We start from the raw sequence: 25684 nt of genomic DNA, 5'->3' as shown, positions 1-25684 counted from the left end.
GGAAAATAAACAGGCATGTGGGTAGGGGTAAGGCTCTTAATGTAGAAGCACAAGTGAGGGGGAAGTAGAATATGTGAATTACGTCTGCTCAAATCTTTGTACATGTTGGAAAAGCTATTTGAAGGCAAAATAGCTTCCAGAATCATTAATATTACTAAATTTAGGGGACCAAAGACATTTAAAAATATGTTCATGTAAGGGGAACTATTTTCTAAATGACAAACACAATTAAACTGTTTATAAACCAAATACCTCCTCCAAATGCCAGAGGATCCTCAGCTGTCACACAGCAACTTCATCATAGAAATATTCTTGAAACACTGTCATTAAGTGGTTTTAATCACGACTCCCTTAATCATGACTCGTGACGGTACAACAATCAAACAATGCATGATGGCTCATAATGGTAGCTACTGTGATATTTAACACCTTTAATGAGGTGTTCCTGAAAGACTCAGCCCATCTAGAAGGAGAAGGATTGGAATGAGCAAGACTTATTATGCCTAAACATGTTAAGAGGGGAAGGAGAACATGGAAAGAACAATCTATCAAAAACAAAGAAAAACACTTGCCTGCTGACCCCAACTCAGGGGAACTGGATCCCACATGCCACAGCTAGGAGTTCACAGGCTGCAACTCGAGATCCCGTGTGCTAGAACTAAGACTCAGTGCAGCCAAATAAATAAAGACATATTTTTTAAAAACCACTTGATAAAACAGAATGAATCCTGAAAATTAAGGTGTAAAACTCAAATAACTGCCACGGCTCAACTTCTGCTACCTCTCAGTGGAATCATGAAAAGATTATTTTCCAAGCAGCAAATGTACATGTCATAGAACGTGAGAGCTTGAGATAATATGAGGACCATCCTAGTCCAGTTTACTCAATGCACAGATCTGGATATTTCTAACACAAGCATACCTGCTAAAGTCATGTGGTACTAAGGACAATTTGGATGGCTTCTAAGTCTAAAAGGTCACCAAACTTGGGATTGCTGGGGTCTTTGTGCATCTACAACATGGATTATCAAAGTGAAAAACCACAGTGAAAAACATGCTGATTTGGTGTTTAAAAATTATTCTAATTTAAATAATTGTGTGTGTGTGGGGGTTTTTTTTTTGCATTAAAAGTCATCATACATAAATGTACTCCTCATAAATGAGTTCAGTAGGAGAACTGGAACCTACAGGATTGGGGGTTATCCTCTGAATTCATGGGAATCTGGCAGGGAAATCCAGTCCCTGCTCTTTCCAGCATATTTAAATCTTCCAGAACTTAGTTTTCTTCCTTCCTGAATTTGTATCCTACAACCCCTCAGGATTTGTCACTTACTAACTGGTTATAAGCCCTGCCATCCGGTGACCACGGCACAACACCAATCTGTAATGTAAAGATTTTCACGTTTGCCTGACGTAGGTTTCTGTCAGGCATTAACTTACCCTGTTTTAAGAAATTAGTTTGTAAAATTATATTTAGAAATAAAATTAAGTTACATATATATACATACACACACACATGTATAAAGTCTAGTTTTTCCATTTAATAGTAATGCAAAATTAGATGTATGTTTTTTCCTGAAAAATTGTTGGCCCTAAGACACAATAAAATCATACAAAACATTACCATAAATTCTTTAAAAATGACAATTAAGAAGAGGAAATAATTATGCTGCTGCTGCTGCTAAGTCACTTCAGTCATGTCTGACGCGTGTGACCCCATAGACGGCAGCCCACTAGGCTCCGCTGTCCCTGGGATTCTCCAGGCAAGAACACTGGAGTGGGTTGCCATTTCCTTCTCCAAAGCATGAAAGTGAAAAGTGAAAGTGAAGTCGCTCAGTCATGTCCGACTCTTAGCAACCCCATGGACTGCAGCCCGCCAGGCTCCTCGGTCCATGGGATTTTCCAGGCAAGGGTACTGAAGTGGTGCCATTGCCTTCTCTGGAAATAATTATAAATTCGTCAGTACAAGCAGTGTGTTGTTTAATTCATTCAACCAACATGTACTGAGTATTCACTGTGTACTGGGTAGGGACTGTGATAGCAATAGGTGCATGCAAATTTAAAATTAAAAAGCTAAAACTCTTTTTAAGTAGAGTAGCTGAAGAGTCACTTACCAGCACTATATTAGGAATATAAAGAAAAATAAGGCAATAACTAGTCTAAGCTTGTGAGGCCTGTGACAAGAGTATCAATGTGGTCCGCCTTCCTTGCCCTCTGACCTCTGACTCTGGTCTACAACACAGGGGCTTCACAGTATTCGCACATGGACCTGAAGGCCCAATCCCATCCAAGCTCTATTTATCCCCTTCCAAACAGCTGCCCCTTAGCTACCCTTTGGGCCCAGGGAGCACACCCAGGGATGCAGTTCATCCTTGGAAGAACAGGCCTGGCAAAGAGGCAGTGCAGGGCCTGCTGGGGTCTTGTGTAGCTGGAAAGTGGTAAGGGGCAGGGCAGACACGCCCCTTTGGCCCTACAGACTCCTCACCCCATAGGGAATGGCAGAGCTGAAGGAAAGCCAGAGTGGAACCCCCCTCAGGCATGGAGTCTAGGACAAGGATTTGCTGGCACTGGCAACAACAGTGGGTACAGAAAAGGGATGGTTTGGAGGGCTGCTGAGGTGGTACAATGGTTACGTGAATGACTAGATGTTGGGGGTGACATTCATAGTTCTGTAAAAATGTGCAGTAAGTGCTTGACTACAGGTCACAGGCTAAGGAAAGAGGTCTGAGATGAGACATATATGATGGGGTTGAAGAAGAAACTCTGGAGAACCATCACTCTACAGTCAGAGGAAGAAGAGTCTAGAAAGATGATTGAGAAGGAGCAATTACAGAGGTAGAAAAGAAATGAAAAGCAAGAAAGGCTGGCGTCATAGTAACTAAGAAGAAAAGGGTTTGAAAAAGTGGAAAGTGAGGTGCCAATAGTTTTAAATCAAACAGAAAGAAGGTTTAACTGAAACATAAGCTCCTTAGTAACAAGGAGGTCTTCCATAATCTGAGCAGAGGCAGTTTCAACAGACTGTTGAGGATGGAAGTCAGACATGTAAGAAACTGGAAATTTACATTTAGACCCTTCATTCCAGTTGTTAAAAACACAGGCATTAGGTACATAAGCTTAACAGTGTGAAAAGGAAAAACACGCAGCTTAAATGAACAGTCTGAACAGAAAAGTCTCTCTGCCTTCATGTGCTGAGAAAGAAATGCAACTTGTTGTGATTGTCCTAATGCTTTCGAAGCACTCCTGAAAGAAGATGGCTTTCAGAAACTTGTAACTATTGATCTGAGTTGGGTGTTTAAAAAAAAAAAAAACACAGAAAAACAAAAGAGGTGTTATCCACAATCTTCCGTTAAGTAAAGTAGATCTCATAACTTAATTTTTCTGGATCATCACTATGTGCTTTAGTTTTGTTTTGCAGTTATCAGCTAAGTTCCTTGTGGGTCAGGACTGTGGTTTCTAAACTCCCCAGAGTGAGGAGAGTGGGCATGCTCTCTAGGATCTAAGAACAGAGAACTGGGATCACGCAGTTCAAAGCTCACAAGGTTCCACCACATACATCACATCAGTTCCACTTTTAGGTTTTAAAAAGCTTATAGTCAGCAAAACAAAAAACAAAATTTCCCCCAAATTTGGGAAACAAAACTTTTAGAAAAAGACACTGAGGGTGGTAAGAGCAAGGTCAAGGCTTCAGCACTGTCTCAAGCACTGTACACCACAGGAGGGCAGGCAGAAATTAGCAGTACGAGGACGTAGTTTTGTCTCCTGGGCAATAAGCTCTGGAGCATAACGGAGCTTCTGAAGGAAGCTAACTGGTTAATTCAAGCGGTCTAACCCTGGCTTCCTCACCTGAAACTTTGCGCCTGATGAAGATGCTGCTGCTACTGCTAAGTCGCTTCAGTCGTGTCCGACTCTGTGTGACCCCATAGACAGCAGCCTACCAGGCTCCCCAATCCCTATGATTCTCCAGGCAAGAATACTGGAGTGGGTTGCCATTTCCTTCTCCAATGCATGAAAGTGAAAAGTGAAAGTGAAGTCACTCAGTTGTGTCCAACTCCTAGCGACCCCATGGACTGCAGTCTACCAGGCTCCTCCGTCCATGGGATTTTCCAGGCGAGAGTACTGGAGTGGGGTGCCATTACCTTCTCCCTCTGATGAAGATGGGTAGTCATATATTGGTTAGGAGGCTGCAGGTGTCCTGACCTCTGCAGCTAAAGACGTGACACATGTGCAAGGCTTTCCTTCATCCCAGTCTCCTCTCACTGGTCCCTTAATTTTCTCCCTCTCTTTCTCTCCCCCTAGCCCACCGAATTTCCTTTTCTTCCCTTCTTTCTTGGGTCTTTTCTCTTTGTCAATTTTTTTCTCCTTACTGAAAATCCCATGGACGGAGAAGCCTGGTAGGCTGCAGTCCATGGGGTCGTGAAGAGTCGGACACGACTGAGCGACTTCCCTTTCACTTTTCACTTTCACGCATTGGAGAAGGAAATGGCAACCCACTCTAGTATTCTTGCCTGGAGAATCCCAGGGATGGCGGAGCCTTGCACAGAGTCAGACACGACTGAAGCGACTTAGCAGCAGCAGCAGCAGCCTATTCTGAGGCCTAGTTTGTGCCTTCCCTACAAGCCAGGTGGAAAACGGGAATTTCCCTAGTGGGCTGAGAAGATTAGACCAGAGCTTTGGGAGTTTCTCCAGCACTGGTAGAATCAGGTGGTAAAGGCTAGGAAGTGGGAGCAGTCCCCCACCGTCAGCACTGCTCAGCCTGGGGACCCCTGCCATGGTGGGCTGTTTGCCTTGGTCCTGTGCACATCAATCACTGCTCCTGCTGTGGAGAGGCTGGGGCTCAGAGGCACGTGGTGTAGCATTTATGCACAGCTGCATTCCTTTTCATATGATTCAATATGCTATAGCTTTTCAAACAAATACCAACAGCTAAAGTTCAAACTGAAGACCTCTAAGTTCATGTTTTCTCACGAACTTGACATTTTAGCTTGTATGTAATGATATTTTGCATCCCAATCTTTTGCTTTCTGACATTCTGGAACAAATACCTAGGATTCTTAAATTATTTTCTACTTAGAATAATATGATGTTTCAGAATTAGAATTTTTACAGTTGGAAGAGACTTCAAACCTCAGCAAGATAACCTATTCTCTTCATTTTATTAAAAAAAAAAAAAACCTGAGTTCCAGAAAAGCTAATAATATATTTTAAATCACACTTATTTTATAACTTATTTATAACATTCTTTCTCCAGAAAATATTACTGGGGGGAGTTCCAAAGTCATACTAGCTAATGGTTAGGACAAGGCCAGAAATCAAAATTAAACCTGATTTCATCAGTCCACGAATCTTTCTACTCTTCTAGAAGGCCTCATTCTGAAGGTTCTCTGTAACTAACAGTGATGATAAAAATCATTGATTATTGAAATAACCCAAGGTTCTCAGATCTAAAGGCATGCAGTAGCTAGCATATTTTTATTATGTGCAGAGAATCGTGACTAGCACTGGGGATAACATTAAAGAGTCAACATTTTAGAAACTGCAGCTATTTCCTAACTTTAAGTCCAGTACTCTTAACTTAAATTCAATGTATTTTTATGATTTAGAATCCATAAAAATACTCATCTCTAACACTTAACATGCCAGTGGTTCACAAGCTTTCTCTCAACTTCCAATTCTTAATCATCCTTCATGAGAATAAACTCTTGTGTTAAGGAATTTCCCAGATATTGACAATGGTCGAAAGTGCTAGTAATAGCTTTCCTTTTTTGGTGTAAGGAGATAATAAAAAGGGTCAGAGATGTTATGAATTAATTACAGGAAAAAGAAAGTTAGGAAGGGAGAAACAAAGTGAAATGGTGAAAAAGAATGGGCTTTCTAAAGATTTTTACCATAGCCTCAGTTTCTTTTATGAAAATCTATTTCCCTTTTGTACCCTTTAGTAATTTTGGCCAATTATGATTCAATTAAAAATATCTACTGCATATCTACTATGGTCAAGGCATCTTCAGATAGACATTAAAGGTAATATAAAAATAAATACTATAGTCTTGGTCCTAAAGAAGCTTATAATAATAACTTCTCACAAACAGTTATAGAAAGTTCATAAAAACACACAATAAAAAAGAATATTGGTTAGATATCAAAAGACAGCTTCTAGCCTTAGCTAAATTTATTAACTCTATAATCTTTGGTGAACCACTTACTCTCTTTCTGTTTCAATTTCCCAAAAGGTACTTTATTTCACAGGATTATTGTTAAGGCCAAATGCGATAATCTCTCAGCAAGGCACAGGGGAAAAACGGACTCAGCCCTGGTCTGAGAGAGACCTACTACTTCCCCCTACTTGGTCTCATAACATTTTCCTGGTCTCATAACATTTTCCTTTTCTCATAACTTTTATTTTATTCTCTTACTTTAAAAGTATATATACTTGTAGTAGAAAATAAGTGTATAGAGAAGAACAAAAATCCATAAGTTCAATAATTCAGTAACTCACATAATCATTACTAATCTTTTGATTTTTCAGTCTTCCTTTTTCCTTTTTTAAATGCATCTCTCAATTAAGATGTAGGCACAGGTTCAGTTCAGTTCAGTTCAGTCGCTCAGTCATGTCCGACTCTTTGCGACCCCATGAATCGCAGCAAGCCAGGCCTCCCTGTCCATGACCAACTCCCGGAGTTAACTCAGACTCATGTCCATCGAGTCAGTGATGCCATCCAGCCATCTCATCCTCTGTCGTCCCCTTCTCCTCCTGCCCCCAATCCCTCCCAGCATCAGAGTCTTTTCCAATGAGTCAACGCTTCACATGAGGTGGCCAAAGTACTGGAGTTTCAGCTTTAGCATCATTCCTTCCAAAGAACACCCAGGGCTGATCTCCTTCAGAATGGACTGGTTGGATCTCCTTGCAGTCCAAGGGACATGCAAGAGTCTTCTCCAACACCACAGTTCAAAAGCATCAATTCTTTGGCGCTCAGCCTTCTTCACAGTCCAACTCTCACATCCATACATGACCACAGGAAAAACCATAGCCTGGACTAGATGGACCTTTGTTGGCAAAGTAATCTCTCTGCTTTTGAATATACTATCTAGGTTGGTCATAACTTTCCTTCCAAGGAGTAAGCATCTTTTAATTTCATGGCTGCAGTCACCATCTGCAGTGATTTTGGAGCCCAGAAAAATAAAGTCTGACACTGTTTCCACTGTTTCCCTATCTATTCCCCATGAAGTGATGGGACCAGATGCCATGATCTTCATTTTCTGAATGCTGAGCTTTAAGCCAACTTTTTCACTCTCCTCTTTCACTTTCATCAAGAGGCTTTTTAGTTCCTCTTCACTTTCTGCCGTAAACGTGGTGTCATCTGCATATCTGAGGTTATTGATATTTCTCCTGGCAATCTTGATTCCAGCTTGTACTTCTTCCAGCCCAGGGTTTCTCATGATGTACTCTGCATACAAGTTAAATAAGCAGGGTGACAATATACAGCCTTGACATACTCCCTTTCCTATTTGGAACCAATCTGTTGTTCCATGTCCAGTTCTAACTGTTGCTTCCTGACCTGCATATTGGTTTCTCAAGATGCAGGTCAGGTGGTCTGGTATTCCCATCTCTTTCAGAATTTTCCCAGTTTATTGTGATACACACAGTCAAAGGCTTTGGCAATCACAGATATTATACTGAATAAACAGGTTTATGCATTGAATCATTTTAACTTTATAGTCTACATAAGCATTTTTTCATTTCATTCTTTACAATCATAATTGTTAATGGCTCCATTGATAGTGTATCATACAGATGTACGAAAACTCACTTGACATTTTCCTGTTTGCTACTTATTTGCTAATATTAATAATGCAGGTGTGATAATCTCTGTATGAGAATATTTGCCATTTCATAATTGTTTCCTTTGGGTCAACAGGTTGGAGGGTATGAAGATTTTCTTGTTGTTGCTTAGTCGCTAAGTTGTGTCCAGCTCTTTTGCAACCCCATGGACTGTAGCTCACCAGGCTCCTCTGTCCATGGAATTCTCCAGGCAAGAATTCTGGAGTGGGTGGCCATTCCCTTCTCCAGGGGATCTTCCCGACCCAGGGACTGAAACTGTCTCCTACATTGGCAGAGGGATTCTTTACCACTGAGCCAGCAGGGAAGCCTCTTATGAAATATACTCCAAAGTTATATTTCAGAAGAGTCTGAAGTAATTTACATTCCATCAACAGTGGTCGGCAGTGTCTGTCCCACCAGCACTGAGTACCCATATTTTAAAAATATGCACATAAAAATTAAAAAAATTTTTTTCAATTTTAATAGAAAAATAAACAATACACACATACACACAGATTTGGTGTGTTAGTATTCTATTGATGTTTTAACAAATTACCACAAACTTAGTGGCTTTAAGACAAGACTCATTTATTCTCTTACAGTTCTGTAAATCAGAAGTCCAACAGGGGTCTCACTGAGCTAAAGTCAAAGTGTGGCATGGCTGTGTTCCCTTCTGGAGGCTCTGAAGAAGAATATGCTTCCTCGCCTCTATCAGCGTCTAGCAGCTGCCTGCTTTCCTTGGTTCCTGGCCCCTTTCCTCTATCTTCAAAGACAGCAACAGGGATTTGAGTTCTTTTCACATTGCATCTCTCTGACTTCCTTTCTATCTCTTATTTAAGGGCTTTTATGCTTACACTGGGCACACCTGGATAACCCAGGATACTCTTTCTATTTTAGGGTCAGATGATTAGCAAACTTAATCCCGTCTATAACTGGAGCTCTCCTTTGCCATGTAACAGAATACATTCACAGGTTCTGGGTATTAGAAGGTGGACATCTTTGGGGGATAGGGGCATTATTCTGCCTACCACACTTGGTAAGGCCAAAAGGCAACTCCTTGTTTTAATCTGTATTTCTTTTTTGACTACTGGTCTTTTTTGCCATTGGTATACTACAATTTTTCTTATTTTGAATGAGTGCTTAATATATTTATTTACCTGTTCTTGCCCTTATTTTGACAAATATTTTTCCTTTTGGTCAATTCTGTTTTAAGCTTAACAATCTGTACATTTAATTTTTTTATGGTGGATAAACATATACTTTATTTGAACAAACATAAAAGAGAGCTCCTAGCACATTTCAGCAATACAAAGTTGGGCAATCCAACAAAACAGTAATACAGTTGGTCCTATCTATTCATAAGTTTCGCATGCCAGATATGGAAGGCAGGCTGTTCTATACCATTTTATATAAGACTTGAGCATTTACACTAAATCATTTGTAAGTGGCCACATCTATCAATTTTTCTCTTTATAATTTTCCTCTGTTTTTCATACTTTGGAGAAAAATTTTCTATGTAGAGATCAGATAAATATTCCTATATGTTGTTTTTCAATTAAATATTTACCCATTTAGTTCATCTGAATTTATTTTGGTGCATGGTATGAAATGAGGATCTAATATGATCTTTTTCTCCTAAATAGACAGCCAGATTGCTGTGGTTGAGACAATAAACTATTTCTAATTTCCTTTTAGGTACAGAACACCCCAAGTTTGTGCTAGGGTAAGTTACAGTCTGCATTTCCAAGCTCCCCTTGCAGTGAGGTGGGGCCTTATTACCAAGTTTGCACCAACGTGATGAGAGTTGGAGGATTTCAAGGTCACTCCCAAGAGAACAAACTGCTCTCACCGGTCCCTCTCCCTCTTCATATAGGATGAAATGTACCTACAGTGCTGATGCATTGCTCTGGACTGTCCTGCTAAGGTCAACTCCCTCGGGGAGCAACAAGATAAAGGAACTTAGGTCCCTTGTAGGACAGAGCTGCCTATGCCTAGGCCTCCCTGCCAACTCTGGACTATCATATTAGAAAGAAATACTATCTTGTTTGAGTTACTATATTTTGAGACACCTCATTATAACAGCTTAACTGTTCGTTGATTGAGAAATTAGCTGCAGAATAGGATTTTGCATTTGGAAAGGCATAACATATTTGGCATTGGCTTAGTGGTTAGGCTGCAGGCCGAAAAGGCAGGTGATTTGTGCAATACAGCAAAACCACTGCTTGTGATTACCTAGAACTGGGTGGAATAAACCAGAAGACTATTCTGTTTCCCACCTTTTGCTGATTTTAGGATGGCATTACAAGAGAGGTGGAGGCAAACAAGTGTTGGCTGGTTTGCCAGCATAGACAGAAGGGACAAGAGCTCTGCTAACAGAGTTTCTCTTTGCCCACGGCCTGCTATCCAAATTTAGTGAGAATCTAGGAATTTAAAGCCTCAGGTTGCTTCTGTATCTTTAAATGGCAGGAAATAATGTCGTTCAGAGCCTGTCTAGCAGCAAAGATCAAATTAAAGGTGTTATTTTCTAACCCAGGCCTAACTTTTTTCAGATGGCATCCACTTAGCCACTATGAAATTAAGAGGAAAGGAATAAGCTGAGCACAAAAGGAGTATAGGAAAGGAGATTCAGCAGGAGTAAGAAGCATAGTCAGGAAGCAACAGTTAGAACTGGACATGGAACAACAGACTGGTTCCAAATAGGAAAAGGAGTACGTCAAGGCTGTATATTGTGACCCTACTTATTTAACTTCTATGCAGAGTACATCATGAGAAACCCTGGGCTGGAAGAAGCACATGCTGGAATCAAGATTGCCAGGAGAAATATCAATCACCTCAGATATGTAGATGACACCACCCTTATGGCAGAAAGTGAAGAGGAACTAAAAAGCCTCTTGAGGAGAGTGAAAAAGTTGGCTTAAAGCTCAGCATTCAGAAAATGAAGATCATGGCATCTGGTCCCATTACTTCATGGGAAATAGATGGGGAAAAAGTGGAAACAATCTCAGACTTTATTTTGTTGGGCTCCAAAATCACTGCAGATGGTGACTGCAGCCATGAAATTAAAAGACGCTTACTCCTTGGAAGAAAAGTTATGACCAACCTAGATAGCATATTCAAAAGCAGAGACATTACTTTGCCGACTAAGGTCCGTCTAGTCAAGGCTATGGTTTTTCCAGTGGTCATGTATGGATGTAAGAGTTGGACTGTGAAGAAAGCTGAATGCCGAAGAATTGATGCTTTTGAACTGTGGTGTTGAAGAAGACTCTTGAGAGTCCCTTGGACTGCAAGGAGATCCAACCAGTCCATTCTGAAGGAGATCAGCCCTGGGTGTTCTTTGGAGGGAATGATGCTGAGGCTGAAACTCCAGTACTTTGGCCACTTCATGCGAAGAGTTGACTCATTGGAAAAGACTCTGATGCTGGGAGGGATTGGGGGCAGGAGGAAAAGGGGATGACAGAGGATGAGATGGCTGGATGGCATCACTGACTTGATGGTCATGAGTCTGAGTGAACTCCAGGAGTTGGTGATGGACAGGGAGGCCTGGCGTGCTGCGATCCATGGGGTCGCAAAGAGTCGGACATGACTGAGCGACTGAACTGAACTGAAATGAACTGAACTGAACTGAACTGAACTGAAGAACCATAGCCTTAAGTAAAAATCTTTGGGTGTGGCTACATTTACATGAACCTACTGGATATAAGTAGAGAAGGAACCTACTAAGTGTTTGAGGGAAGTGTGTCACCAAAGACACCACAAAATGGTTCTACAAAACTTAAAGATTGCTTGATTCCTAAAGCAATCCTGAGGTCCCCAGATCAGCACAGGCAAACAGCCTGTGAATGGCATATGTTGCAAATGCAGGTGTATTCACTAAGAACAATGGACCCAAAAAGAGCCTTGTCAAGCTCAAAGCCAGAAATCACAAAGAACAATCAAAGGAGTTACTCCCAGAGAACCATGAAGACCTGATAAAAGCCAGAGATTCTAGATTTCTAGCTAGATGGAGCGACGGGACAAAACTCTGGATTTTCTCCTTTGAGGAAGGACGAACATGTTTTCTGTATAGGCTGAGGGGGCACATGGATACTCGGAGACATTAGATAGCACAGACTATTAACTGTCTTTTTACATCCATTCCCATTTTCTTTCATCATAGTATCCATGCATTTGTTGTTGTTGTTGCTATTGTTTCCTAAATTTGAAGTTGAATGGTTTTATGAAGACCTATAAGATCTTTTAGAACTAACACCCAAAAAAGATGTCCTTTTCATTATAGGGGACTGGAATGCAAAAGTAGGAAGTCAAGGAACACCTGGAGTAACAGGCAAATTTGGCCGTGGAATGCGGAATGAAGCAGGGCAAAGACTAATAGAGTTTTGCCAAGAAAATGCACTGGTCATAGCAAACACCCTCTTCCAACAACACAAGAGAAGACTCTACACATGGACATCACCAGATGGTCAACACCAAAATCAGATTAATTATATTCTTTGCAGCCGAAGATGGAGAAGCTCTATACAGTCAACAAAAACAAGACCAGGAGCTGACTGTGGCTCAGATCATGAACTCCTTATTACCAAATTCAGATTCAAATTGAAGAAAGTAGGGAAAACTGCTAGACCATTCAGGTATGACCTAAATCAAATCCCTTATGATTATACAGTGGAAGTGAGAAATAGATTTAAGGGACTAGATCTGATAGAGTGCCTGATGAACTATGGAATGAGGTTCGTGACCTTGTACAGGAGACAGGGATCAAGACCATCCCCATGGAAAAGAAATGCAAAAAAGCAAAATGGCTGTCTGGGGAGGCCTTACAAATAGCTGTGAAAGAAAGAGAGGCAAAAAGCCAAGGAGAAAAGGAAAGATATAAGCATCTGAATGCAGAGTTCCAGAGATAGCAAGAAGAGAATAGAGAAAGCCTTCTTCAGTGATCAATGCAAAGAAATAGAGGAAAAGAACAGAATGGGAAAGACTAGAGATCTCTTCAAGAAAATTAGAGATACCAAGGGAACATTTCATGCAAAGATGGGCTCGATAAAGGACAGAAATGGTATGGACGTAACAGAAGCAGAAGATATTAAGAAGAGGTGGCAAGAATACACAGAAGAACTGTACAAAAAAGATCTTCATGACCCAGATAATCACGATGGCGTGATCACTCACCTAGAGCCAGACATGCTGGAATGTGAAGTCAAGCGGGCCTTAGAAAGCATCACTACAAACAAAGCTAGTGGAGGTGATGGAATTCCAGTTGAGCTGTTTCAAATCCTGAAAGATGATGCTGTGAAATTGCTGCACTTAATATGCCAGCAAATTTGGAAAACTCAGCAGTGGCCACAGGACTGGAAAAGGTCAGTTTTCATTCCAATCCCAAAGAAGGGCAATGCCAAAGAATGCTCAAACTACCGCACAGTTGCACTCATCTCACATGCTAGTCAAGTAACGCTCAAAATTCTCCAAGCTAGGTTTCAGCAATACGTGAACTGTGAACTTCCTGATGTTCAAGCTGGTTTTAGAAAAGGCAGAGGAACCAGAGATCAAATTGCCATCATCTGCTGGACCATGGAAAAAGCAAGAAAGTTCCAGAAAAACATCTCTTTCTGCTTTATTCACTATGCCAAAGCCTTTGACAGTGTGGATCACCAGAAACTGTGGAAAATTCTGAGAGAGATGGGAATACCAGACCAGCTGACCTGCCTCTTGAGAAATCTGTATGCAGGTCAGGAACCACAGTTAGAAACGGACATGGAACAACAGACTGGTTCCAAATAGGAAATGGAGTATGGCAAGGCTATATATTGTCACCCTGTTTATTTAACTTCTATGCGGAGTACATCATGAGAAACGCTGGACTGGAAGAAACACAAGCTGGAATCAAGATTGCTGGGAGAAATATCAATAACCTCAGATATGCAGATGACACCACCCTTATGGCAGAAAGTGAAGAGGAACTAAAAAGCCTCTTGATGAAAGTGAAAGAGGAGAGTGAAACAGTTGGCTTAAAGCTCAACATTCAGAAAACGAAGATCATGGCATCTGGTCCCATCACTTCATGGAAAATAGATGGGGAGGCAGTGGAAACAGTGAGAGACTTTATTTTTGGGGGCTCCAAAATCACTGCAGATGGTGACTGCAGCCATGAAATTAAAAGACACTTACTCCTTGGAAGAAAAGTTATGACCAAACTAGATAGCATATTCAAAAGCAGAGACATTACTTTGCTGACTAAGGTCCGTCTAGTCCAGGCTATGGTTTTTCCTGTGGTCATGTATGGATGTGAGAGTTGGACTGTGAAGAAGGCTGAGCGCTGAAGAATTGATGCGTTTGAACTGTGGTGTTGGAGAAGACTCTTGAGAGTCCCTTGGACTGCAAGGAGATCCAACCAGTCCATTCTGAAGGAGATCAGCCCTGGGATTTCTTTGGAAGGAATGATGCTGAAGCTGAAACTCCAGTACTTTGGCCACCTCATGCGAAGAGCTGACTCATTGGAAAAGACACTGATGCTGGGAGGGATTGGGGGCAGGAGGAGAAGGGGACGACCGAGGATGAGATGGCTGGATGGTATCACTGACTTGATGGATGTGAGTCTGAGTGAACTCCAGGAGTTGGTGATGGACAGGGAGGCCTGGCGTGCTGCGATCCATTGGGTCGCAAAGAGTTGGACACGACTGAGCGACTGAACTGAACTGAACTGAATTTACAAACCAACTTTGTTCGTGGGACATGGGACAAATCCTCCCACTTCTACAAAAAGAACCCAAATATGACATTCCATGGGGAAAATGAGGCTTCCATAATCTTCAACAAGATGTACTTGCTTCTAGGTAAGATTTCCTACCCAGAAGAGCACTGCTTAATTGAGTGCTTTGTACCACTATCTCTGTTTACACTGTGATCAGTTCAGTTCAGTCACTGAGTCATTTCTGACTCTTTGTGACCCTATGGACTGCAGCACACCAGACCTCCTTGTTCAACACCAACTCCTAGAGTTTACTCAACCTCATGTCTATTCAGTCTGTAATGCCATCGAACCATCTCATCCTCTATCGTCCCCTTCTCCTACTACCTTCAATGTTTCCCAGCATCAGCGTCTTTTCAAATGAGTCAGTTCTTCACATCAGGTGGCCGAAGTATTGACGTTTCAGCTTCAACATCAGTCCTTCCAATGAATATTCAGGAGTGATATCCTTTAGGATTGACTGGTTGGATCTCCTTGCAGTCCAAGGGACTCTCAAGTCTTCTCCAACACCACAGTTCAAAAGCATCAATTCTTTGGTGCTCAGCTTTCTTTATAGTCCAACATCCATACATGACTACTGGGAAAACCATAGCCTTAACTAGATGGACCTCTGTTGGCAAAGTAATGTCTCTGCTTTTTAATATGCTATCTAGGTTGGTCATAACTTTTCTTCCAAGGAGTAAGCGTCTTTTTATTTCATGGCTGCAATCACCATCTGCAGTGATTTTGGAGCCCCCAAAAATAAAGTCTGACACTGTTTCCACTGTTTCTCCATCTATTTGTCATGAAGTGATGGGACTGGATGCCATGATTTTTGTCTTCTGAATGTTGAGCTTTAAGCCAACTTTTTCACTCTCCTCTTTCACTTTCATCAAGAGGCTCTTTAGTTCTTCTTCGCTTTCTGCCCTAAGGGTTGTGTCATCTGCATATCTGAGGTTATTGATATTTCTCCCGGCAATCTTGATTCCAGCTTGTGTTTCATCCAGCCCAGCATTTCTCATGATGTATTCTGCATATAAGTTAAATAAGCAGGGTGACAATATACAGCCTTGATGAACTCCTTTTCCTATTTGGAACCAGTCTGTTGTTCCATGTCCAGTTCTAACTGTTGCTTCCTGACCTGCATACAGATTTCTCAAGAGGCAGGTCAGGTGGTCTGGTACTCCCATCTCTTTAAGAATTTTCCATAGTTTATTGTGATCCATACAGTCCAAGGCTCTGGCATAGTCAATAAAGCAGAAATAGATTTTTTTTCTGAAACTTTCTCGCTTTTTCGATGATCCAACGAATGTTGGCAATTTGATCTCTGGTTCCTCTGCCTCTTCTGAAACCAGCTTGACTGGAAGTTCATGGTTCATGTATTGTTGAAGCCTGGCTTGGAGAATTTTGAGCATTACTTTACTAGTGTGTGCTGCTGCTGCTGCTAAGTCGCCTCAGTCATGTCTGACTCTGTGCGACCCCATAGACAGCAGCCCACCAGGCTTCCCTGTCCCTGGGATTCTCCAGGCAAGAACACTGGAGTGGGTTGCCGTTGCCTTCTCCAACGCATGAAAGTGCAAAGTGAAAGTGAAGTCGCTCAGTCGTGTCTGACTCTTAGCGACCCCATGGATTGCAGCCTACCAGGCTCCTCCATCCATGGGATTTTCTAGGCAAGTGTACTGGAGTGGGTTGCCATTTCCTTCTTCAACTAGCGTGTGAGATGAGTGTAATTGTGCGCTAGTTTGAGCATTCTTTGGCCTTGCCTTTCTTAGGGATTGGAATGAAAACTGACCTTTTCCAGTCCTGTGATAGCTATATCTTTTTTTTTTTTTTCTTTAGCATCCTTGCATTTTAACTGGGGGCATGGCTGCTGAGCTACATGTCCAGCTCCTCTTGCAGATAGGTGTGGCCATATGACTAAGTCTATATCAGTGGGGTGTGATTAGAATTGATACATACAGCTTCCTGCTCAATACCTAAAGATGCAGTCACTTGCCTTGGACGTCCTGTTTCTCCTTCCTGTGGACTGGAATGAAAGCGTGATATGAATCAGCTTTGACCACATGGACTGGAATATTACCACAGGGGATGTTAGAACAATAGAAAAGGAACTTGAGTCCCTGGAACAGAGCTGCCTACCTGGTCTGGTGCAGCCCATTATCTTTCAGACTGTTTTTGGGAGAAAAATTTATTTATTTATTGAACTTGTGTATTTTTTATCTTTTTACACAGCTTAGCCTATCCTTTACAAATAAATAGACTGTCAATAACAGTTGACTCCCAAGTTTTGATTTAAATAATGAAATCTAGGAACCAACATTTGTTAAGTATGTCTATTATGTCCATTTTCTTTCATAAGTGCTTATACTTTTAATATCATTTTATGTTAGATATATTTACAACACATATTTTTGCTAGTTTGTATTTTAATTTTATGACTTATCTTAGAAGTATGAGGGTTCAGGGTTTATGTAGTCAGATCTACACATCTTTCCCTTGTGATTTCTTTCATTGTTTTCACACTCAGAAAAGCAGTCTCTTATCTTTCTTTCTCTTATTCTCATTGTTGAAGATTTGATGTGATCATTTTAGATTCTCTTAATTAGTGTTTTCACTCCAAAATGTGAGATTAGCACATGGTAAAGATATTCCCAAGCAGAGTTAAGAGTACAAAATAAAAAGTAAATCTCCTTTTCACCCCAGACTTCTAGGTTCCCAGGCTTCCTCCTCAGAAACAACCAACAGTAATGGTTTCTTTCAGCAACAGTTCTTGCCAAATACATCCCTCCCACTATTTTCTCTAAGTAGGAATATATTAAACATAACATTATAACTTTGTCTTTTCTCAAACTCAACAATATATCTTGGAGATATTTCCAAATCAGCACTTAACAGAACTTTTACTCCCTTTTCACAGCTACATACTATTTCACTGTATACTTCATCATCACTAACCCTCTGCTGAAGACATTTGGGTTGTAATCAGCCTTTCGCTATTACAAGCAAAACCACACAAACATGACTGTCTTTCCAAAATGATATAGCTTTATATGTGGGCTAATTTTCTAGAAGGACAACTATTAGGTTAAAGGACATGTACATTTTTAAATTAATAAATACTGTAAAATGCCCTCTAAATAGAATTCTCCAAATTACTTATAACACCTATTTTTCCCCTATACCTCAGGCAACACAGTACATTATCATACTTTTTCATCTTTGCCAATAATCAGACATACAATTGCTTTTGCAATTTTCTTTAACTATGATGAAGTTGTTGAGTATCTTTTCTTAAGATTTGTCTCTCAATTTCTGTAATTACTTACTCACATATAACACTCATTTTCCTACTGACTTGCTATTTTTCTTATTGATTTGACAGTTCTTTTCAATTAAGGAAATTATCCATTTGTCTTATTGTTGCAAACATTTCACAGTTTTTAAATTTTCTTTTGACTTTGTTTTATACTATATATATATGTATTTTTATAGTATATTTAATCTGCAGATACTCTTAACTTTTACGTAGTCAAAAGTATTATACCTTTCTACGGCTTCTGAGATTTGTGTCTTTGTTGGAAGGCCTTTGCCATTCTAAGATTATTAATAATTAGACTCATCTTCTAATATTTCTATGGTTCATATTTTCTACTTAAATGGTTAATCCAACTGGAATTTACTTAAGTGGTAGGACAGATATAGGGCTCCTTCTCATTCTTTTTTCAGATAGCTAAGCAGTTATCATAAAACCATTTACTAAACAACTCATTTTTTCTGCTATGATCATTTTAAATTTAAGATTGTCAGCTACAAAGCATTTCACAATGGAGTATATTTCTAGAAAATCTACATTTACTAGAACCATACTATTTAACTATTTATCATATGTTAGTAATCTATTATTAATATTAATAAAAATTACACTGATTTGAAAGATAATATGTCATGGAAATTACTGGATACACCTATGATTAAAAGCAGATATAACCTACTATAAGTTCACCTTCTAGAAGTCTGTAAATTGTTTACTGGGCATGCCATATTGCATTTCACACTACAGAGTGATGCCATTTTGTATTTTTTTAATATATGATTTGCTTCCCAGTCATAGAAGAAATGCTTTATAGTTCATTATTCTAAGTTCCTTATTTATTTGTGGTGTTAATAAGAGAAAAGTGGCATATCTATATGTAGATAAAAGAAATACTGATACTATGACGAGGTAAAACACCATTAGGAAGGTGGTATTAATAGTTGTGACTGAAGAAAGGGCTTATCAGAAAGCTGCTTCTCACATGTCTTAAGACTCATAAAAGCTAAGATATAGGGAGTAAAAGGTACTGGGTCACTATTCAGAAGGCTGGGTCAGAAGCTCAAAAAGCTTCAAGTGAAACAGGGGCACAGAAACAGATTGCTAAATACTTGTTTCAGTGCTGGCCAAATGCACAGAAGGTCTTTATCCCTTCCCGTTCAGTGTCAAGTGGGAGTCTTAAGCTTAAAAGCGGTAATCTAATAAGGCTTCTAGTCAAAAATAAGCATTCTAACTGTAGCATTTTCATTGTAACAGCTGCATGTGTGTTGTTAATAATATTGCTCTAAAGAAATATTGCATGGACATAAATGAAGTCTCATTTCAAGGGGATAATATTCCCATATTCCTTATATGATAGGTGAACACACAAAGGATGAAAAATTCAATTTATACTTTCTTTTTATGAAAGGTTCAATCTCTCAGAATTCTTTCTTTCTTCTCTTTCCTTTCTATCTTTGTTTACATTTCTTTATGAGCTCTATTTATTTTTCATACCATTTTCTCCACCACAGAGTCAACTCTCTATTATTCCTATAATTTTATATTTGTAAAGGATATGAAGGGATATAAAACTAGAGAGAAGCAAAGAATATATGGCCCAAAACAGAAGAAAAGCTACCAGAAATACTAGGAAGCATTTTAAAGACTGCATTATTGAATTTCAGCTTATACTGTAGTTTGTACTTAAAAACTTGTAGATGCTTAAAAAAAAAACCCAAAACCTGTATAGCTGAAAAATTAAGAACATTTCAAACACAATGAAACTCATCTTTTAAAATCTCACTCAAAAAGATAGGATATGAAGACCAGCATTCCACAGAAACCCAAATGATATCTGCCTTTAAAAATATGAAACACTTATACTCTCAATTTTCTGGAAAGATAACATATTTTGAAAATCTGAAAATGAACAGCATTTATTTTGAAAATGAAAAATTCTGACCCAAATAAAAGTCAACATCTTGTACCTAAAATCCACTCCTTCTCCTCCTGTGTCCCGTGTATGTGTTAATGGAATCAACAATGTCAGAGTCTCCAGAGTGCAACCTCAGTCATATCACCTCTGATGTCTTTCTCACACGTTCCCTATCACATCTATGCCATCCTTTCCATTCCCACAAGTTCTCAGGCTAAGACAGTCATTCTGGACTCCTCAATTCCTGTTATTTCCTTTATTCAATCCATTAGCAAGTCCTTCAAAATATAATCAGATTCGACCACTCCTCACACCACCACTGCCACCACTGCGGCTCAAGTCAGCATCATCTCTCTTGTGGTTTATTGCACTGATTCCCTACCTGGTCTCCCCACTCCTGCATCCTCAATAAAGCAGCCTGTAACCATGGTTCTCTTCGGCTCAGAGCTGACTATGATTTTCTGGCTCGAAAAAAGCTGAAGTCCTTACAAGGTCTTGAAGGACCTGGTCTCACACTCCCGTCGCCACCCATGACTGGTCTCATTTCCCAGCCCTCTTCCCATAAAGTCTCTGGTTCGGCTCCAGCCCTGCCAGGCTCCCTGCCAGGTTGCTCTTCTCTTCCCATCCTTTATACTTGCCATTCTCTCTGCCTGGAATGCTTGCCCCTTACATAACACATCATCCATCCATTCACTCCTCCAGGCTTCACCCTCAAAAGCTATCTTCCCAGTAACCATTTTTTCCTGAAATTTGACCATCCTTTCTCTTCTGTCCTATTTCAAATCCTTCTTTCCTATTTTTTTCCCACAGCACATACTATATATTTAACTTATTTATCTAGTTTATTGCCAGTCTCCCCAACTGGAATGTAAACTGCACAAGGGAGAGATTTTCCTACTGTGTTTTCTGCTGCATTCCCCACGTGCAGAAAAGAGCTTGGCACACAGGAGGAGTTCAGTGAACTTTGTTGAATAAATGAATTAATAAATGAATAAACAAACAAAACAAAAGGATGACTCCAGCTTGGGCTCTCACACTGCATCCTTCCTGGTCTCCTGCTAGCACTCTTAACCCTCTGTAATCAATCCTACAGTCTTCAAATCAATAGCTTACCTAATATAGGTCTGATCCTATTGCTGCTCAGATTAAGAACCTAAGTGGCTCCCAACTGCCCAGTGAGGGATAATGGTTCTAAGGGATGGTATCAATATCATGCATAATCAGGACACTCTTTTCTAAACTCCATCTCTACATACTGCTTTCTTATGCTTTATTCTGTATACCAGTGCCTCTCAAACTTCAGTCATTTACGGCTCCTTGTTAATGGGAAAAATTTTCTCAACGGCTCTTAAGGTCAAATCCAAGGATCCCAGTTTGATAAACACTAGGAAACTGACATCCTGGTCAATAAAAATGTTTTTTTTTAATTACAGATTATTATTGGTTAAAAAATCTTTTAATATTATAACCGAAAGGAAAACACATTTCTAAAATCTTCATATACTCTGTATCCCTTGAGAATAAATCTATATACGCCAGGTGCAGAAATGCTGCTATACAGAAAAGAAGCTACCTACCCATCCCAGAAGAAACCTGTGCTTACCTGCCTCTGTGCCTTCGTTCTTGTTTTTCCTCTACCCCAGAATATCCTTCCCCTAACTATAGTTATCAAAATTCTATTTATCCTTCAATGCTTACTTTAATTATCACCTTCTTTGTGAAATCTTCTTTTTGAGATCCTCAGCCAGAACTTCTCTCACTCTTGTGGCAATGCTACAAATCTTCTATGGCATCGCCTATTAACACATTATTCTTCCTTTTGTTATACTATTATTTTCCCATGGTTAGTATAGCTCCTGGACAGCATGAAGATTAACTTATTCTCAATTTATTTACACAACAATTAGTACAGGATCTTCCATATGACAGCTAATAAATGTATACTCAATTATTTACCATGTCAGGGGAAAAAATGCTACTATAAATATGACCCTCTGATTTTAAAAATGGAACTGTTTACTAAAAGCTTATAACCAAACATATATAATTCACTCATAACAGAAAAATGTGGGGAAAAAAAAGTAAGTTATTTATATGATTTACCTTCTTTTAAGCATTAAGTCTGATACAGGTATGCACCTTAGACCAGTTCCCAAAACCATAAGGAAGGATGTCAGAAGTACAGTTATCCGAAGACCTAGAAGAAAACAAAAATATCTGGATTATTTTCTATTTTCTCTTCAAGTAAGTCAATGTTAAGAACAAAGATTTTTTTACTCAATCATCAGTTCAGTTCAGTTCAGTCGCTCAGTCGTGACCGACTCTTTGTGACCCCATGAATCGCAGCATGCCAGGCCTCCCTGTCCATCACCAACTCCCGGAGTTCACTCAGACTTGCGTCCATCGAGTCAGTGATGCCATCCAGCCATCTCTTCCTCGGTTGTCCCCTTCTTCTCCTGCCCCCAATCCCTCCCAGCATCAAAGTCTTTTCCAATGAGTCAACTCTTCACATCAGGTGGCCAAAGTACTGGAGTTTCACCTTTAGCATCATTCCTTCCAAAGAACACCCAGGGCTGATCTTCTTCAGAATGGACTGGTTGGATCTCCTTGCAGTCCAAGGGACTCTCAAGAGTCTTCTCCGACACCACAGTTCAAAAGCATCAATTCTTCGGCGCTCAGCCTTCTTCACAGTCCAACTCTCACATCCATACATGACCACTGGAAAAACCATAGCTTTGACTAGACGGACCTTAGTCGGCAAAGTAATGTCTCTGCTTTTGAATATGCTATCTAGGTTGGTCAAAACTTTTCTTCCAAGGAGTAAGCGTCTTTTAATTTCATGGCTGCAATCACCATCTGCAGTGATTTTGGAACCCAAAAAAATTAAGTCTGACACTGTTTGCACCGTTTCTCCATCTATTTCCCATGGAGTGATGGGACCAGATGCCATGATCTTCGTTTTCTGAATGCTGAGCTTTAAGCCAACTTAAGGGTGGTGTCATCTGCATATCTGAGGTTATTGATATTTCTCCCGGCAATCTTGATTCCAGCTTGTGTTTCTTCCAGTCCAGCGTTTCTCATGATGTACTCTGCATAGAAGTTAAATAAGCAGGGTGACAATATACAGCCTTGACGTACTCCTTTTCCTATTTGGAACCAGTCTGTTGTTCCATGTCCAGTTCTAAGTGTTGCTTCCTGGCCTGCTAAAGATTTCTCAAGAGGCAGGTTAGGTGGTCTGGTATTCCCATCTCTTTCAGAATTTTCCACAGTTTCTTGTGATCCACACAGTCAAAGGCTTTGGCATAGTACTGGTATTATATTTTAATACAGCTTTTCTCTATAACTTCCAACATGGGAAAAGAGAACTCTACATGCTGAAAATGAAATGATTTTAACTATAAGAGAAAACCTGAATGATCACTTCAAGGATTGAGTAAAAAGTTCTATGAGCTCTAGATTTTTGAAATGAATGGCTAATAAGGCTTTGTTCAGATATACACTAAAATATATAGAAAACAATTTTAAAAGATATTTTAGTTTTACATCTCAAATAGAGAATTTCCAATTTTCAAAGGCAAGCTGTTAATTTAGAAAATTCTAAACTGCCCCCATAGTTTTTTTTTTTTAACATGATAAATTATTGCTTTAAATTTTCTCAAAAAATGACAAGTGGCCAATTACTTATTTTATCTCATAATCAGGACAAATTTGGTATAGGGTCTTAAGAGATAGTCCATTAGAACTCTTTGATTATTAATACAATAGTATTAATATAATAGTATTTAATATTGTTTTATCAGATGGCTTTCAACTTATAGAATGATGTTGTTAAAAAAAAAGAGAAAGCATGGTTTAGGGTTTTAGAAGATAATGTGGATCAGATAGCTCTTCCCTTTGTATCCCAAATATGATCAACTATTTTGAAAATGTGTGTTAATGGTCAGTTATGTGGATAACAGGGCAAAAGAAAATATAAAATGTAAAAACAAAGTAACCAAAACCAGATACAACAGTCTGGCTGTGGCTGAGTAATATAACAAGATTCTATCTTCCTATTGTTGGAATGCTGCACCTTTCTTAGCGCTAAATTAATGCTGCCTTACTGTTTTGTAGCAGCCACATCCCAGAGGTGGCTCATATGGAATATGTGGCAAAAGTAGCAACATTTCTTCCAAGTTTTCCCAGACCCAACACCCTTGAAACCATTTCACAGTGAACAGACTTAAACTGTTTAATGCAAATTTTCTCTTTTTTTTCCCCCAGAGTTTTCTTTTCTTGGCAGAAGGGAGATGGTTAAATGTTTGGTTTCCAAAGGGCTTCTCTGCTTGAAGGAAATTGAAAGTCAACAAAACTATAATTATGCAGATTAAATACAGCAAGGAAAATAAACTTGAGATTCAGATCAGGCACACACACGCTACATTGAGGATAATTTGTGACATGAACTGAGTTAGCTTTATATGATCTGAATATGATTAATATAATTTGGCAGAAGGAATAACATAGAAAATTGTGCTGCTCAGGAACAAGTAATGCATACATACTGCTCATTTACTGCTTCTACTAACAACGCAGATTTTAAAACCACATTACAGCCACAGGAAATAATTAATAAAAAGTACATTCATAGTCATAAATACCCTAAACTTGCAAACTGTTGCTCTTATAAGGTCATACTGGGTGCCTTATGAGATAGTGGATAAAATTTTATCAATTCGGGTCTATAAGGCTCACATTCTACATTATGTTTATTTCTTCCTAGTATTTGGTTTGTAATTAAGGTAAATAGCCACCAAGTGGGCAGTGGGGCATTGTGTATAGCCCTAAGGTCCAAATAACTAGGTTTCCTATTACTACTGCTCAAAGCAAGCACAAAACAGCTGATATAAACTTTCAAAAATAAAGAAGTTGTGAAAAGCTGATTACTATAAAGCAATCTTACAGGCACAATTTGTGGCTTTCTTATTTTTAATTGTTGCCAAATATTACCCAATCCACCTCAACTGATGCTCAGTTTTGAATAGAATGCTTTCTTGATCTCATTTGAATTTTGACAAGGCAGGACTCTGTAGTTCCATGTACTCAAAAAGACAGCAACTAACTTTGGCAAAAAGTATAAATTCCCCAGGAAAAATATGCTTATGAGCCATCTAGGACCTTCACATAAATAAATCCCAAGTGATTACAGTACTAGGATGTGAGTGCAAAAACCATCTGATGAAAGGTACAGGAAAACTAAATATGATAATAAGAATAAATTCTACTCAAATATGGCATCCAGACTTTGCAGGAAGCCCCTTTCCAATGGATGATGGTGCCTTTGCTGGGAACCTACTGGGTACAGGAAGACAGTCTCCACATCGGTGCCTAAATATCATGATACAAAATTGAATGCCAAAAAAAACCAAAAAACCCAACCCCACTCCACCACACACACACACACACACACACACACAGTGGATGCATGGAAATAAGTTTTATCCGGTAAAACTGTCCTCCTCAGGCTCCATCAGCTGGAGTGAAGATAAGCTCTGATTGCTCCTGGTATAGACCACTTGTCCTTATACCCCACAGCCAGAGCCTCGCCACCGGGCCTCCGAGACTATGAGGACTACTTACATTGTGCCTGTTTTCCTGTTTACGCTAGTCAGAAAAGACCCAAGATTCACAGATTATCCTTATCCCAATATGGCTTCACACATCCTAAAATCTGACCTCATCTCTGCCAGGGCTTAAACTCCCAAAATCTTTCCACTGTGCCTTCTGGAGCTCTCAGAATCTGCAGATCAGTGGAATCCCTACATTATCAAGCTCTTTCACAAACACTGTCTTCACCTTTTTACTCCTCTGAAACCTCTTCCCTGAGGACACTGCTTCTCCAGCCACTTCCAGATCATTGTTACTCTCTCCTCTCTAAAT

General features: G+C 39.7%; 1 protein-coding gene across 1 annotated transcript in view; it reads right to left on the bottom strand.

The window, feature by feature from the left end:
* SLC49A4 (solute carrier family 49 member 4) overlaps positions 1–25684 on the bottom strand; it is a 101123-nt gene that overhangs the window by 66316 nt on the left and 9123 nt on the right. The window contains exon 2 of the mRNA XM_068980353.1: positions 21869–21962. Within this exon, the coding sequence (XP_068836454.1) occupies positions 21869–21962 (94 nt within the window). The remainder of the gene's footprint in view (positions 1–21868; positions 21963–25684) is intronic.

The sequence above is a fragment of the Capricornis sumatraensis genome, chromosome 1 (genome assembly GCF_032405125.1).
Source record: "Capricornis sumatraensis isolate serow.1 chromosome 1, serow.2, whole genome shotgun sequence".
NCBI lineage: Eukaryota > Metazoa > Chordata > Mammalia > Artiodactyla > Bovidae > Capricornis > Capricornis sumatraensis.
The sequence above is the reverse complement of the archived record's forward strand: the minus strand, read 5'-3'. Positions and strand labels throughout refer to the sequence as shown.